The 17,522-nt window shown below is 42.6% G+C and overlaps 1 protein-coding gene across 4 annotated transcripts in view; it reads left to right on the top strand.

Moving 5' to 3' along the window:
* Positions 1-17,522, top strand: part of AKAP9 (A-kinase anchoring protein 9) — a 215,368-nt gene that overhangs the window by 71,752 nt on the left and 126,094 nt on the right. For all 4 annotated transcript variants that reach the window (XM_077268210.1, XM_077268209.1, XM_077268212.1 and 1 more), the window contains 7 exons: positions 2,855-5,179; positions 7,089-7,296; positions 10,013-10,092; positions 10,824-10,914; positions 11,188-11,273; positions 13,755-13,848; positions 16,887-17,118. In XM_077268210.1, coding sequence (XP_077124325.1) covers positions 2,855-5,179; positions 7,089-7,296; positions 10,013-10,092; positions 10,824-10,914; positions 11,188-11,273; positions 13,755-13,848; positions 16,887-17,118 — 3,116 coding nt within the window. The remainder of the gene's footprint in view (positions 1-2,854; positions 5,180-7,088; positions 7,297-10,012; positions 10,093-10,823; positions 10,915-11,187; positions 11,274-13,754; positions 13,849-16,886; positions 17,119-17,522) is intronic.

Here is a 17,522-nt window from a genome sequence, read left to right as displayed (position 1 = left end):
GGTTAATGGAAAGTTGAGTGGAAGGAAAAAGTGTGGTAGAAAAAGGTGCACAAGCAACCGGGATAACCACAGCCTTGAAAGGATTGTTAAGAAAAGGCCAATCAAAAATTTGGGGAGATTGACAATGAGTGGCCTGCTGCTGGAGTCATTGCTTCAAGAGCCAACACACACAGACGTATCCAGGACATGGGCTACAAGTGTCACATTCCTTGTGTCAGCCACTAATGACCCATAGACAATGCCAGAAGCGTCTTACCTGGGCCAAGGAGGAAAAGTACTGGACTGTTGTCAGTGGCCCAAGGTGTTGTTTTCAGACAAAAGTAAATTTTGCATTTCATTTGGAAATCAAGGTCCCAGAGTCTGGAGGAAGAGTGGAGAGGCCACAATCCAAGCTGCTGGAGGTCTGGTGTGAAGGCTCCACAATCAGTGATGGTTTGGGGGCCATGTCATCTGGTGTAGGTCCACTGTGTTTTATCAAGACCAAAGTCAGCGCAGCCGTCTACTAGGACATTTTAGAGAACTTCATGCTTCCCTCTGCCAACAAGCTTTTTGGAGATGGAAATGTCATTCTCCAGCAGGACTTGGCACCTGTCCACACGGCCAAAAGCACCAATACCTGGTGTAAAAACAACAGTATCACTGGGCTTGATTGGCCAGCAAACTCACCTGACCTTAACCCCATAGAGAATCTATGGGGTATTGTCAAGAGGAAGATGAGAGACACCAGACCCAAAAATACAGACAAGCTGAAGGCGGCTATCAAAGCAACCTGGGCTTCCATAACCCCTCAGCAGTGCCACAGGCTGATCGCCTCCATGCCACGCCGCATTGATGCAGTAATTGATGCAAAAGGAGCCCCGACCAAGTATTGAGGGCATTTACTGAACATACATTTCAGTAGGCCAACATTTTTGATTTTAAAATCATTTTTCAAACTGGTGTTATAAAGTATTCTAATTTACGGAGATAATGACTTTTGGGTTTTCATTGGCTGTAAGCCATAATCATCAACATTAACAGAAATAAACACTAGAAATAGATCACTCTGTCTGTAATGACTCTATCTAATATAGGAGATAGACTTTTTGTATTGAAGAACTAAAATAAATGATCTTTTAGATGATATTCTAATTTTGTGTGAAGCATCTGTAGGAGATGTATCATTTAGATGAGTATAGAACGGGGATGAGATGGATGGATACAAGATCTATAGATGTAAAACGATAAATGGCAATCACACATAAGAGAGAAAGATCTATCTCAAGACATATGTATATGAACCTCGTGTATTAATAAACTTTAGTGGACACATCAAAAAATGTCATATAACCAGTTACCATAGGAAACAACGATGTACTAGTCCAGGTCAAAAAACATTTATATACTTCTGTCTGCTGTGACAATGGGGCACACACCACCCCAAATGAATCCACTAGTCAGTGAGCAATTATATAATATATATTTTTGGTGATACATCAATCAGTATATGCACAGTCCATAATCATGTTTCATATTAGTCATTAGAATTTGTATTGCACAAAAGAAATGCAAATCTGTATCCCACTTACATATAAACCACCCACCATATTAACCAACCACCACAGGGAACCCATTATCCAACCCCATGTAGGCTGCTGATAATCCTTTGTTGTATTTACCTATGCAGAGTGTGCCGAGTGCGCAGCTCCTGGTGAGGATCCAGAGGGATGTGTATGCCCGCCACCCCAACGTACGTTTCCGTACTGTGTCAGTATTCCCTACTGTACACCTGCGTTGGCAAAACTAATGTCCTGCCAATAAAGCTTCTTTGAATTTGAAATTGATTTTAGATAGATGGCTGGATAGATATGTTAGATAGATATTCAAGATGAATATGAGATGGATGTGGAAAGAAATCTGGATACAGGTATTGATGGTTAACAAGAGATATTTGATGGATAGATATTAGAGAGACATGACATACTGTAGGTATGCTATACATCCATGTCATATTTCTATGCCATGAGATAGCTATATATTGTAGATAGATCTGACAGGAATATGTATATAGATATGACATGGATGTATATATAGATGTACAAATATAACATGGATGTATAGATTAATGTATAGATATGACATGGATATATAGATGGATATATAGATATGACATGGATCTATAGATGTATAGATATTATATGGATCTATAGATGGATGTATAGATTAATGTGTAGATATGACATGAGTGTATAGACTGATTTATAGATATGACATGGATCTATAGATGTATAGATGGATTTACAGATATGACATGGAAGTATAGATGGATGTATAGATTAATGTATAGATATGACATGGATGTATAGACTGATGTATAGATATGACATGGATCTATAGATGGATGTACAGATATGACATGGATGTATAGATGGATATTTTATATTAAAGCGATAATTATAGAAGCGGTATGTAAAACATTAGGGATATATTATTACGGTATATATTAGTGAGATCTTTTATTTTTTATTTTTTTTGTCGCTACATTTAAATCTTTGTCTGTGTCCAGGTCCTGAGCTGTACATTGGGGGATCCTCCATGTCTCCTGGGTCACACATGAATAATATCACTTTCTCTTGAATCCCTGTAACCTGTTATTATATTATCTGCTTACTTTTGGGTCTAATAACATGTATCTGTGCACAGTATGTACCTGTACAGAACAAAGACCCCAGGGACCGAATCTGAAGCCATCCTACTAGGAGGGGGTGTTCTCCACCTTAACTATTGTGCCGTAGAACAAAGCCTAAACTGTGATTGTAGTTCCTGCTGTCTGTCATGTCTGCAGTGCGATCTAAATCTCACGCTTCTCTTCAAGGAACGGCAGAAAGAACTTGAATCCTATGAACAAATGCTGAATGAGAAGGATTTGGTGACCGATAGCCTGAAATCAGCCTTACACAATGAAGAAATCAAGTGCACAGAACTGCAAGAGAGAATCAGTGCGGACGAAAAATCTGTCGCTGAACTGAGAGAACAATTAACCCAGAAGAGCCTGGAAATAAATAGTCTCTCCGAAGAGCTAAACACTTCCAAACAAAGAGAGAGGAGATCCTCAGACGAAATCAAGCAGTTAATGGGCGCTGTGGAAGACCTTCAGAAAAAGCATCATAAAGACAGTCAGTCGGAGGCAGACCTCGTTTCGCGAATGGAAGCGGAGACACAAAGAAAACTGGAGCAGCTTCAGGCTGAGCTAGACGAGATGTATGGACAGCAAATTGTTCAGATGAAGCAGGAGCTGGTCAAGCAGCATACGTTAGAAATTGAGAAGATCCATGCTCAGCACAAGCAAGAGCTAGACAACATCTCTGCTCAGACGACCATCAACGTGACAAGTGAACGAATTGATGAACTCAATGCTGTCATCGGTGAATTAAATGCCAGGCTGCTACAGTCAGACGAGGAGAAGATGAAAATGAAAGAAGAATTAGCCAAGAAGCTTGACATTGTTTCATCTGAGAAATCCCACCTGCAAATGCAAATCGAGGATCTAATTCACGACCTCAGTTTTGCTCGAGCGCAAATCCAAAAAGCCAAGCAGAGCCTTAACGAAAAGGAAAACAAACTCAACGAAGCCAACAGTTTCTTGAGCACTATTGACGACCTCAAGGCACAACTGAATGCCTCTAAGGAATTTACCAAAGAATTAGAATCCAAACATGAAGCCGAGGTGACGAATTATAAAATTAAATTAGAAATGTTGGAAAGGGAGAAAGATGCAGTGCTGGATAGGATGGCGGAGTCTCAAGAAGCCGAGCTGGAGAAACTTAGGACTTATTTCTTATTCAGTCAGGAAGAAGAACTCTCGAAACTCAGAGATGAAATGACTCAAGACCATAACGCGAATGTCGAAAACCTGAGAGATAATTTAGAAACAAAATATAAAAACCAGATTGATCAGATGCAACATGAAATGACCCAGACCATCACTTCCATGCAGTTGGAAAAAGATAACTTGATAACCAAACAGAATAATTTAATTCTGGAAATTTCAAAGCTTAAGGTCTCCACGCAATCGATCAATGATCCTAAGTCAGAAGAGATGATGATTCAGATTAACGAACTGCAAAAGGAGTTGGCGTGTCTGAAAAGAGAGGAAAAAGAGAAGGGAAGTATCGAGCAAGAGGTTCAAGGTTTACAGCTGAGAATCAAGGAACTTGAGAAACAAGTGGAAGGTGAAGAAGTTCTCTTGGAAAAACTGTCTGTTTTAGAGACTGATAATAGGCTTCTCAAAGATGAAAATGATGCCTTACAGAATAGGACAAAGGATGCTGAAAACCACGAGGACATTACCGACGAAGCTAATTTAGACTTAAAAAATCAGATTGAAGTTCTCTCAACAGAAAATCAACGACTGAAGAACTCTGAGCTTCAGCTGAAAGACCAGATTGAAAAACAGAAGAACACATTTTCTTTTGCCGAAAAGAACTTTGAGGTCAACTATCATGAACTTAAAAATGAGTATACCTTCCTGGCGAAGGTAAAAGAGCAATTAGAAGACAGTAAATCAAAGCTGGAAGAAGAGTATAGATTAAGGTACGAAGCTTTAAAAGATGAACTTGCTGAGCTGAAAGGCGACAAATTGGGAGAGTCTATGGTCGGTCGTTCTAAATTGACTACATCTGATCAACTCCATGTCGGAGAAGTCATTGAGAAAGACACAACGGAATTAATGGAAAAACTAGAGATTGCACAGCGAGATAAGGAAGAATTATCGCTAAAACTTTCCGGACTCTCGGAAGAATTGCAGTTAAAGCAGAGTGAAATTAACCAGTTAAAAGAAAAAGTGAAATCATTGACTTTCGAAAGAGATCACGATCACTTAGAGGATGAATCATGTATGGGACATAACGAGGATATCCCAAGAACTGTCAGTAGTCGAACTGTTGTGTCTAATGATGATGCCGGGACTCGCTTATTAGAAGAAAGTGTCTATCTGATTGAGAGTCGCCAGTTATATGGATCTCCACAAGTTGGGGAATTACAAAAGGAAGTTCAGGAAGTGTTTGTGGAAGAAGAGTCCCTTTTACAGAAGTTGCATGAGCTGACTGGTAAACTCGAAGCAGAAACTTCCCTGGTGGAAAGCACACAGCTAGAAAGAGATGAGCTTCAACAAAAAGTGGATACAGTAGTCCAGGAGCAGGTACGTGGCTTTCTGTATTTAAGAATGTTTTGTAATGATACCGTTCTGTTTGTTTTGATTACAACCTATGTCGTTGGCCATAAAAGCTCTGTATTCAACGGGTAAACATCTCAATTTCCCTACCAGGCATCAAGTACAGGCAAAAAAAAGTTTGCCAGGATCCACTTTAATAAAATAGTTTTATTATCACGTGTCCAGCACGTTGCGATCCACACAGGGTTTTTTTTTTTTTTTTTTAAGTGCATGTGTTGACCAGGCAGCAAGAAGTGGATGCGGCCAACGTTTGTTCTAAAGAACTTTTCATACAGTCCATGCAGATGTTAGAGTTTCTGGCCAAGATTGCTTCCGGTAGAGTAGTCGATCGATGATAATCGGTGCTTATATAAAAGTTGTAAGTTAGTTAACCCCCATCTGTAGGCTAGAGGATAACTTGGTCATCGCTGGGGGATCCAAATGGGATTCCCAGAAACAGTGCTCTAGATCCCAGGAAGCAGGGTTTGTGGAACCCCTCATTGTATGGAGCGGAGGTATGTGTGATAGTGTTGTATATAGCGGAGGACTGTAGTCTGTTTTAACAGCAGTTAATGGATTGGAGGTCGAGCATGCACACCGCTGCTCCATGCAGGACTTTTTCAAGGTTCTTTGAAGCGATTGAACTTTCCCCCCAGGTGATTTCACTCCCAAGTGAAAAAATGACTCAACGTTTCGACTCGAAAACGTTTCTCAAACTCGTCTTGTTTAGTGACGAAACTTTAACACTAATGAGTAAATAATAATATTTTTTTTTTTTCCCGCTTAATGTCATTGAAGCGATGTCTTTTGGACACTTCATACAGATACCGTATTTATTTATTTTTATTCATACAGAATAACGACAAATCAATCTTGAAACATTTTGTCCATTACGTCTAATTAGGTGTCCACAATTGCTGGTCTTTAGCTGTTTCGTGTGGCTTCCCAGGCAGATAGATTTCAGTCCTTACGTATTCTCTCTTTGTTCCTCTGTAGGGATAGTAATTGTTTCTATGACTCAGCCGATGGCCATTTACATGCACAGTTTCAGTTCCTGCGTAATGAAATACATGTAAAGAATTCCAACTTGCTGTTTTTTTTTTTTTTTTGTTCTGCAGCAGATTTAGGTTCGTTTACAGATGGCCATCGCTTATCCATAAAACCATAAGGTCACCATTCAAGAGCATCTTTTCTTATCACTCTGCTTTGTGCCGTTCCTCTGTTACTCCTCCTAGAATTTATAATTAAAGTGCCAACTAGGTGATACCAGTTGTGGGGTGTCCCTATACTGTCTGACACTGTCCAATCAATGCTCCCAGTGTAGAGACACACCCCTTTGTCAAGGTAAATGGTAATGCTCAATTGTTCGTTTATTTAGAAATTTTTAGGAGTAATAACAGGGGAGCGTCACGATGTAGAAAAATGCTCCAGAATTGTTTTTTGTAAAAATTTCATTGAAATAAAAATTTCAGTTTTTTTTTTTTTAAAGAATTGTTTTCTATTGGGAAATGCAAGTATTTTTTTTCTTTTCATTCTTTAATTGTCAAAGGGCTAATCCAGTCTGCAAAAAAAAACAAAACTGTCCCATATAGGAGACAAAGCTTTGTATGCAGCTTCCCTACCTGTACGGTGTCACTATACTGCTTTTTCCAGGTCTTCAGCAGTACAATAATTCCGTTCTTAAGTCTCTGTCCTCTGCTCATTCTGTCCCAGTCTACATCTACACAGCAAAGCTGGAATGTGAGCCGGAGAAAAGAGGAAGTGTCTTCTGACTGGCTCTAGTTGCTAGTGTAAAAACTGCAATATTGGCATGTGGACTGGGATGTGATGATGAACAATATGCAGACCTCTGATATGTTGATTCTTAATTTTATCTTGCCTTGTACGTACGGTGCAGGCTGATCTGGTCCTGCAGCTGGAGGCACAACGTATCAGTCTTACCCAGATCCACAAGGCTCATCTGGAGCTGATCGGTGAGAACTTCCGAGCCGAGAAAGAGCACGAGCTCCGCAGCCTGAGAGGGTCCCTGCTCGCCGCCGAAGAACAAAGGATGCAAGAGCTGCGTCAGCAGGAATCACTCAGCCGCCCGCCGCCGCCGCAGACAGGTAGCCATGTGTGCACGGGGCATATGGCCGGATCTGTACAGACACTCCCAAGGTTACACTGCAGGAAAAATAAAACCTAAAAAGGAACCCAAATTCTATTAGCCAGCAAATGTTATCATTACACAGCTGTATTTCCTACATATAATCTAAAAGAGCATGGAGTCATTTCTTACAGATTCTTAATTTTGCCTCCACGTGCAGACAGAGCTCGTCTTCATTTCCAGCTAAAGCCATCAAATAGCATACCGCGGCTGCAGAGAGGGGAAATGCAAGTTATAACTAGTGGTCAAGGGTAATGAAGGAGTTAATGGAGCTTTCCATGATGGTCTCGGGCGGTGGAGAGGTTAATGCCATATTTCACGATTGTTTAGGATAGTGGAGGGTTAATGCCAGCTTCCCTGCTAGCCTATGGTATTTGAGGGGTTAATGCCATTTCCCTCATAGCCTAGGGTACCGAAGTGGTTAATTCCAGCCTCTTAGATGGCCTGGGGTGATGGAGAGGTTAATGACATATTCTCTGATTGTCTAGAGTAATGGACGGGCTAATGCCAGCTTTCCTGGTAGTCTAGGGTAGTAGAAGAGTTTGTCACTTTACTTGGTAGTGAAGGGGTTAATTCCAGCTTTCCTAATGGTCTAGGGTAGTTGAGGGGTTAAATTCAACTGCTTTGATGATCTAGCTTAGTGGAGGGGTTAATGCCCACTTCGCTGATGGTCCAGGGTAGTGGAGGGTTAATTCCAACCCCCCTGACTGTCCAGGTAGTGGAGGAGTTAATGCCGGCATCCCTGATGGTCCAGGGTAGAGAGGGGATAATGCCAGCACCCCTGATGGTCCAGGGTAGAGGAGGGGATAATGCCAGCATCCCTGATGGTCTAGGGTAGAGGAGGGGATAATGCCAGCCTCCCTGATGGTCCGGGGTAGAGGAGGGGATAATGCCAGCCTCCCTGATGGTCCGGGGTAGAGGAGGGGATAATGCCAGCATCCCTGATGGTCCGGGGTAGAGGAGGGGATAATGCCAGCCTCCCTGATGGTCCGGGGTAGAGGAGGGGATAATGCCAGCCTCCCTGATGGTCCAGGGTATAGGAGGGGATAATGCCAGCATCCCTGATGGTCCAGGGTAGAGGAGGGGATAATGCCAGCATCCCTGATGGTCCGGGGTAGAGGAGGGGTTAATGCCAGCATCCCTGATGGTCCAGGGTAGAGGAGGGGATAATGCCAGCATCCCTGATGGTCTAGGGTAGAGGAGGGGATAATGCCAGCCTCCCTGATGGTCCGGGGTAGAGGAGGGGATAATGCCAGCATCCCTGATGGTCCGGGGTAGAGGAGGGGATAATGCCAGCCTCCCTGATGGTCCGGGGTAGAGGAGGGGATAATGCCAGCCTCCCTGATGGTCCAGGGTATAGGAGGGGATAATGCCAGCATCCCTAATGGTCCAGGGTAGTGGAGGGGGTAATGCCAGCATTCCTGATGGTCCGGGGTAGAGGAGGGGATAATGCCAGCATCCCTGATGGTCCGGGGTAGAGGAGGGGTTAATGCCAGCATCCCTGATGGTCCGGGGTAGAAGAGGGGATAATGCCAGCACCCCTGATGGTCCGGGGTAGAGGAGGGGATAATGCCAGCACCCCTGATGGTCCAGGGTAGAGGAGGGGATAATGCCAGCACCCCTGGGTCCAGGGTAGAGGAGGGCATAATGCCAGCATCCCTGATGGTCCAAGGTAGAGGAGGGGATAATGCCAGCACCCCTGATGGTCCAGGGTAGAGGAGGGGATAATGCCAGCATTCCTGATGGTCCAAGGTAGAGGAGGGGATAATGCCAGCATCCCTGATGGTCCGGGGTAGAGGAGGGCATAATGCCAGCATCCCTGATGGTCCGGGGTAGAAGAGGGGATAATGCCAGCACCCCTGATGGTCCAGGGTATAGGAGGGGATAATGCCAGCACCCCTGATGGTCCAGGGTATAGGAGGGGATAATGCCAGCACCCCTGATGGTCCAGGGTAGAGGAGGGGATAATGCCAGCATTCCTGATGGTCCAAGGTAGAGGAGGGGATAATGCCAGCACCCCTGATGGTCCAGGGTAGAGGAGGGGATAATGCCAGCACCCCTGATGGTCCAGGGTAGAGGAGGGGATAATGCCAGCATCCCTGATGGTCCAGGGTAGAGGAGGGGATAATGCCAGCACCCCTGATGGTCCAGGGTAGAGGAGGGGATAATGCCAGCACCCCTGATGGTCCAGGGTAGAGGAGGGGATAATGCCAGCATTCCTGATGGTCCAAGGTAGAGGAGGGGATAATGCCAGCATCCCTGATGGTCCAGGGTAGAGGAGGGGATAATGCCAGCACCCCTGATGGTCCAGGGTAGAGGAGGGGATAATGCCAGCATTCCTGATGGTCCAAGGTAGAGGAGGGGATAATGCCAGCATCCCTGATGGTCCGGGGTAGAGGAGGGCATAATGCCAGCATCCCTGATGGTTCGTGGTAGAGGAGGGCATAATGCCAGCATCCCTGATGGTCCAGGGTAGAGGAGGGGATAATGCCAGCATTCCTTATGGTTCGTGGTGATTCCATCTTGATCCCCTTTGATTTTGTAAAATTCCCTTTTATTTTAATTGACAACATCCCATGTAATTTCCGGTTTTTATTTCTGTTTATTTCTGACTTTAATGTGAATGTTTATTGCAGCGATTCAGGTTTGGAATAACGTGCGGATGTTTCTTACAGTTACTGACGGCAAAACCTGCCAGGACCTCACAGAAAAGCTGCGGCAGAGTATCAGCGAAGAATGCCATCATATCGATCAGGTGAGGAGGAAGGTGTCCGCAGGATGAAGGCTGCAAAGCATCGCACAAGTAAACCCACCACGGACCCAGTAATCACTGGGGGTCGCAACCACAGGAAAAAATCATCTCTTGTTTTTTTATTTTGTTTTTCCTTATGCGTATATTATGGGTTAAAAATTAATTTTTGCTATTGGGTTTCATTAAAAGTTTTGCACCGTTTTTTCTTTTACAGCCTCTTTACTTTCCTGCACATTTAACTTGGATGTGGTCTGTAGTCCTAAATCAGGAAAAAGACATAACAGAGCTACAAACTCTTCCAACAGAATCTAGAAGGCGCTCGCTGACAGATTCTCAGTTAACTCATTCTGCAGTTAGCAACAGTGTGGTTAGAGGAGGCAAACGGTGCAAAATTTCCAATGAAACCCAATTGGGAAAATCATTTTTAACCCCAAATACATGTATTTAAGTACAAAAAAAGTCTTCAAAGTGAATAACTCCTTTAAAAAGTTGCCCATTTTTGTAGTTATTACCTAACCAAACGTATGTAAAATGATGGAATTATACCCTTTAAATGTCCAATAGAGGAAGGAGGGTACAACTCATGGTGCTCCATTTTTTTTTTTTTTTTTTTTTTTTTATATCATGTTAATTTGTCAAAAATGTAAAAGATGAAGATACGGTAACTCCGTAAAGGGTTTTTTAAAGGTTTTTCTTCCTTCTCTTTTTATTTCTTTGTTATTTTTTTAATCCAGGTTCTTGGTGAGAGACTGGCGATTTTGGAACTTGCAGCTGAGGAGGCAGACAACTCCAGAACGTTGGACCGACACAGAGCAGCCGTGCAAAGTAATTTCCATAGGTTACTGCTTCTTCAGAGCTTCTCAAACTTTCCGACAATTACTGCAGAGCCTAATGGTACCTATGCCAGCTGCTGCAGAAACTCTTTGGAAAGAGAAGTAGTCGTCTGCTCAGGAGCTGTATACACAAATTGACCAAAAATGTTTAATCCGGACCTGCAGCTGAAAACCTCTGCAAAATGCAAAAATTTGGGTTAAGAACATTTTTCTATGTGTATTTTTTTCTGTTTTGCTTCTTACCATGTATTGTATGTCACCGCAGCTCTACAAGCAAACCTGGAATCGCTTCTACAAAGGTTTTTGGAAGGATACAAGTGGATGAGCGAGATTTCCAGTTGGGTGCGGAGGGTAAGAATCACATTTTATATACTGTCGGTAAATTAAAAAAAAATAAAAAGCTAAGAGCATGCCCACTTTCCCACATGTAAAGTATCCAGGGACCCTATGGGAGAAACTGCAGGAACTTGTCTTCATGTTATCATCCTTCTTACATCTCACTGCCTGTTGCTGTCACCTTCCCCCTTGTAAAGTGTCCAGTGACCCCCGGAGGGGAGGTTGCAGGAACTTGTCTTTGTTATCACCTGTTACCTCTCACAACCTGTTACTGTCACCTTTCCTCATCATCTAAAGCATCCAGTGACCTTGTGAGAGACAATAGAGGAGCTTTTCTTCATGTTATCTCTCCTATTACAATTCACATTCTGTTGCTAGCTTGTCCTCTGTAAAGCATTCGGTGACCCCAGGTGGGAGGATGCAGGAACTTTTCTTCATTTCACCAGCTCTTTTACTTTTCACCTTACCCCTTTGTATAGTCTCCAGTGACCCCAAAATGAGGATTCGGTAACTTTTCTTCATGTTATCATCTCTTTTACCACTCACAGCTGTCTTCTCCCATGTAAAGCATATAGTGACTCTAGGGGAGAGAATACATGTTATCACCTCTTATATCTCACTGCCTGTTACTGTCAACTTCCCCCTGTAAAGTATCCAGTGAACCCCAGGGAGGAGGATGGAATAACTTTTCTTCATGTTATCACCTCTCTTATATTTCACTGCCTGTTACCGTCAACTTCCCCTTGTAAAGTATCCAGTGACCCCCAAGGAGGTGAATGGAGGAACTTTTCTTCATGTTATGACCCCTCTTATATCTCACTGCCTGATACTGTCCACTTCCCTCATGTGAAGTATCCGGTGACCACCATGGAGGTGGATGGAGGAACTTTTCTTCGTTATCATCCCTTCTTATATCTCACTGCCTGATACTGTCCACTTCCCCCTTGTGAAGTATCCAGTGACCCCCATGGAGGTGGATGGGGGAACTTTTCTTCATGTTATCACCCCTCTTATATCTCACTGCCTGATACTGTCCACTTCCCTCATGTGAAGTATCCGGTGACCACCATGGAGGTGGATGGAGGAACTTTTCTTCATGTTATCATCCCTTCTTATATCTCACTGCCTGATACTGTCCACTTCCCCCTTGTGAAGTATCCAGTGACCCCCAAGGAGGTGGATGGGGGAACGTTTCTTCATGTTATCACCCCTCTTATATTTCACTGCCTGATACTGTCCACTTCCCCCTTGTGAAGTATCCAGTGACCCCCAAGGAGGTGGATGGGGGAACTTTTCTTCATGTTATCACCCCTCTTATATTTCACTGCCTGTTACTGTCATCTTCCCCTTGTAAAGTATCCAGTGACCCCCAAGGAGGTGAATGGAGGAACTTTTCTTCATGTTATGACCCCTCTTATATCTCACTGCCTGATACTGTCCACTTCCCTCGTGAAGTATCCGGTGACCACCATGGAGGTGGATGGAGGAACTTTTCTTCATGTTATCACCCCTCTTATATTTCACTGCCTGATACTGTCCACTTCCCCCTTGTGAAGTATCCAGTGACCCCCAAGGAGGTGGATGGGGGAACTTTTCTTCATGTTATCACCCCTCTTATATTTCACTGCCTGATACTGTCCACTTCCCCCTTGTGAAGTATCCAGTGACCCCCAAGGAGGTGGATGGAGGAACATTTCTTCATGTTATTACCCCTCTTATATCTCACTGCCTGTTACTGTCACCCTTCCCCTTGTAAAGTATCCAGTGATCCTGTGGGGAGAAAATACAGGAACTTTTCTTCATGTTATCACTCCTATATTTCATTCACAGAAAAGATATATGCCCCCTAATTTTCACTTTTATAGGGTGAACCATATCTTTCTTATTTCTGCTTCTAATCAGGACCTACCTGAGCTCAGATATTTGTTGGTATATAGATCGCATCAAATTTTGTTTCTTTACTTCTGTAGAATGTGTGCTGATACTTGTATAAAGTCACGAGTGACCTCTATGAACTCTTCGCATCCTGAGATATTACTTACTCTTTTAGCCATAAAGTGACGTTATTTTTTAAATAAAATGTTATACTTTGATGCAGATTTGCAAACAACAAACAGCCAGGTATGAGCGTCTTTTCTCTGGGTTATCTGTGAGACATTCCCATTAAACTGAACCTATATATTTAGTGTCTACCGACATATACTAATACATGGTGGTTATTAATTGGATAAATTTCCACATATCTCTTTGTCTTTTATTACAAGTGAGCAGATAATGTACATCACGATAAACACTTAGATGCAAATGAATGCAGCAGGCGACATACAGCCGGTCACATTGTGTCCTGTCCGTCTTTCCCCAGAAGGAAATTAATAATCAAATCTCCATTGACTCATTGAAGTCGTATTTGTTTTTTTTTGTTTTTTTTTTCTCGCACATCTGTTGTATCTGTTCATAGATGCATATTCATTGGTTTCATATATTGTTTTTTTTCAGACAGGAGATCTTCAAGGTACAAAAGAGGAGACAGAAATTACCCCGGTGACTCAGATTGTGATCGATTTGCAAAATTCTGCACCGAGCCAGACAGGTAAATGCCCATGGAACGTGGGAAAGGGACACATTTTATAAAAAAATTTTCCATTGCTCCCAGTAATTGAAGTAAACTTTGCTGCCTCGATTTTCTTTCATGACTGTTTTTGTCCTCCAATCACTTCCAAAACAATGGGAAAAAAATATTGTGGCTAGTCGCTACTTATAACTTTTTCCCAATGATTTTCATTTTTGCACTTTTCTTTTTTTCTTCCAATAACCATTTTTTTTTTCTTTTTCTATCAACCTTGTTTTTTTTGTGTGGCGAGTTGTACTTTTTGAATGACACCGGCATATTTTTTTTTTTTTACTATACAATGCACCAAAAAAACTGAGAAAAAAATGAAATGTTGAAAAAAAATAAATGCGGTTCCTACATTTTGTTTTTTTGTGTGTTTTGTTTTGACGGCGCTCATTGTACAGTAAAAATGACCTGGCGACAAAATTCTCCAGATCAGTACAATTACGGCAATACCAAACTTGTATAGTTTTGTTTATTATTTTAGTGGTTCAAAAAAAAATATCGTAAATTTATAAAAACGTAACAAGAAAAAAATGTGGTTTGTGAGACCTGTAACTTTTTATTTTTCCATCTATGAAACAGAGTAAGGGCTTGTTTTTTTATTTATATTTATTTATTTTTTTTGCACGATAATCATAAGTTTTTATTTGCAGCGATTTGGTGGACATACAATATTTTTTAATTGCATTTTTGGGGGCAGTGCGGTGCTGAAAAACTGCAGTTCTGGAGCATCACTTTTTTCTTATTTTACAGCGTTTACCATTTGTGTTAAATAATTTTATATTTTGATCAGACTTTTACGGATGCAGCAATACCAATTTTTTTTTTTTTATGTGAAAATAGATTCATTTTTTTTTAAACTTTTGTTTATTGTTCCTTGTAATGAACTTGAACCTGCCATTGTCTGATCCCTTGTTCTATAAACTGCAATACAACTTTTTGGAAGACGTTAGAGGGTGTTCACATTATTACTGGGTCATCCGCTATTAGTGGAGAATTCTACACAGTGGTATAATGATCTCCGGGCGCCGTCCTGATTGGACCCCCATTTATCAGAAGCAAGTGTTATATTTCCCTGCAGCGCCTCCACAGGGGAAACTAGGCATTACACGGGATCCAATCATATAAGTCTTGTATGTCTAATGCGCAGATGTCCCGGGACCTCTTGGGTGGGAGATGCTCCTTATAGCTGCTCTCCGCCTTGGTTTATAAATGAAATTGCCATAAGCAACCCCTCTTTGTTAATTGAGAATGTCTTATAGGGGGTTTCTAAACCAGACAGCCCCTGTAAAGACTGCACTAGCCATTCTGTGAAACCCACACAGCCTAGATGTAAATATAATATGTAGCATCCAGTTCTAGTGCACTGAAGGTAATTGCCTGCATCCCTGGTGGTCTAGTGCAATGGAGGGGTAAATGTTTGCATCCCTGTGGTCTAGTGCAATGGAGGGGTAAATGTTTGCATCCCTGGTGGTCTTTTGCAATGGATGAGTAAATGTTTGCATCCCTTGTCGACTAGTGCAATGGGAGGTAAATGTTTGGATCCCTGGTGGTATAGTGCATCGGATGAGTAAATGTTTGCATCCTTGTGGTCAAGTGTGCAATGGAGGGGTAAATGTTTACATCCTGGATCCTGGTGGTTTAGTGTGCAATGAAGGGGTACATATTTGCATCATTGTGGTCTAGTGTGCAAAATTAAGGGGTAAATGTTTACATCCTGGAGGTCTAGTGTGCTATGCAGGGCTAAAAGCTTGCATCCCTGGTGGTCTAGTGAAATGGAGGGGTAAATGTTTGCATCCCTGTTGGTCTAGTTCAGTGGAGGGGGAAATATTGCCTCCTGGTGGTCAAGTGCAAATGAGGGGGTGCAATGAAGGGGTAAGGCCCCATACACACGTTCAGGAATTGATGCAGAAAATTCCTGTGAAAATCCGGACATTTTCTGCCAGATTTCCGCATAAAAACCGCATGCGTTTTTTTGCGCGTTTTTTTGCGCGTTTTTGACGCGGTTTTGACGCGTTTTTGACGCGGTTTTTCCCAAACATTTCCCAATGCATTAGACAGTGGGAAAACCGCGAAAAAACCGCAAAATTAATGAACATGTCCGGTTTTTTACCGCAATGTGTTTTTCATGCGGAAAAACGCACATCATGTGCACAGAAATTGCGGATTTCATTAAAAATGATAGGATGCTTAATGTATGCAGATTATTTGCGGTTTTATAGCGTTTTTATAGCGCAAAAACGCTAAAAAACCGCAAATCTGCACTGTGTGAACATAGCCTAAATGTTTGCATCCCTGGCGGTCTAGTGCAATGGAGTGGTAAATGTTTACATCCTGGTGATATAGGGGAGTAAAGTGGTCAGTGTCAGAATCCCCAATAATGTATGGCAGTGAAAGGGTGAATACCCATATACATACTGATCTGGGGTTGTAAGTGTTACTAGTGGCCATGGAAGTGCACAGGTCAGAATCCCTAGTGGTCTAGGGTAGTAATTGTGTTAATATTAAGATCCCTGGTGGTCTAGGGCAGTGAAGGAAATAATGTCTGTATCCCTGGTGGTCTAGGTTAGTAATGGTATTCAGATCCCTGGTGTTCTAGGGGAATAAAGGATGTAATGTCAGTATCCTTGGCAGTCTAGAGTGATAATGGTATGAATAGTCGTATCCCTGGTGGTCTAGGATAGAACCGGGGTTAATGTAACAATCCCTGGTAGTCTGGGGAAGTTTAGGGATAACCTGGCTATAAAAGGAGGCCGAGCATTGATCGTTCATCTTCCGGTTTCTTCTCTGATCATAGAGATAAGTGGAGAAGGAGGGAACTACAGTATGCAGCTATTGAATGTCTGCACAGTTCCCTCAGTGATGGGACAGAGCATTTCAGGAGCGATATGCCCCATCATTAAGGGGACGACCTCATGCAGCTTATAACCACACACATCTATCGTCTGGACTGTGAAACAGAATTTTTTTCCCAGTCGCCAGCAGTAAATCTAAACCTTAATTGGTCTTCTCAGGTGTCCAGGACGCCGTGATTTCCCTGGTCGCGGCGTCAGGAGAAACGGAGAGACTGAAAAGTGAGTTCAGTCAGCAACGAGCGCAGCTCGAAGAGGAGCACACGCGAGAGATCGAGCACCTGCGATCGTATTTCCAGCAAAAGCTGAAGGAAAATGAAGACCGATTCTCTGCAGAGATAATTCATCTTCAGGAGAAGTTCCAGGACGTCTCTGCCGGGTCTCTGGGGGACAGGTGAGATGATGGGACTATCCCTCATAAGACAGGGGCAGACACGGGATTGAGATCTATCCACTTACCTTCTTTCCAGCAATAGATGGGAGAGAAGAAGCATATCTCAAAAATGAGTTTCAAAGCCGCGCGGAATACTAAATTGATATCCTGGATTTAAAGGGGTAGTTCATCTCCAAGATCCTATCCCAATATGTAGTAGGTCTAATAATAATAATATTAGCAAATACGTCCAATTAGAATTCTAACATAGTTCTTCTGATTAGCCAGGTGCAATGCATTGCAGTAGCTTGGGTATCCATGGTTACGGCCACTAACTGTTACTATATGAGTGGTCAAAACAATTAATTCCTAAGCTACTGCAATGCCCTGCACATGGGGGAGGCGTGCACCCCTCCGCTGCAGTT

The sequence above is a fragment of the Ranitomeya variabilis genome, chromosome 6, assembly GCF_051348905.1.
Source record: "Ranitomeya variabilis isolate aRanVar5 chromosome 6, aRanVar5.hap1, whole genome shotgun sequence".
In the NCBI taxonomy this organism is placed as follows: domain Eukaryota; kingdom Metazoa; phylum Chordata; class Amphibia; order Anura; family Dendrobatidae; genus Ranitomeya; species Ranitomeya variabilis.
Note: the sequence above shows the minus strand (reverse complement) of the source record. Positions and strands in the feature narration are given on the sequence as shown.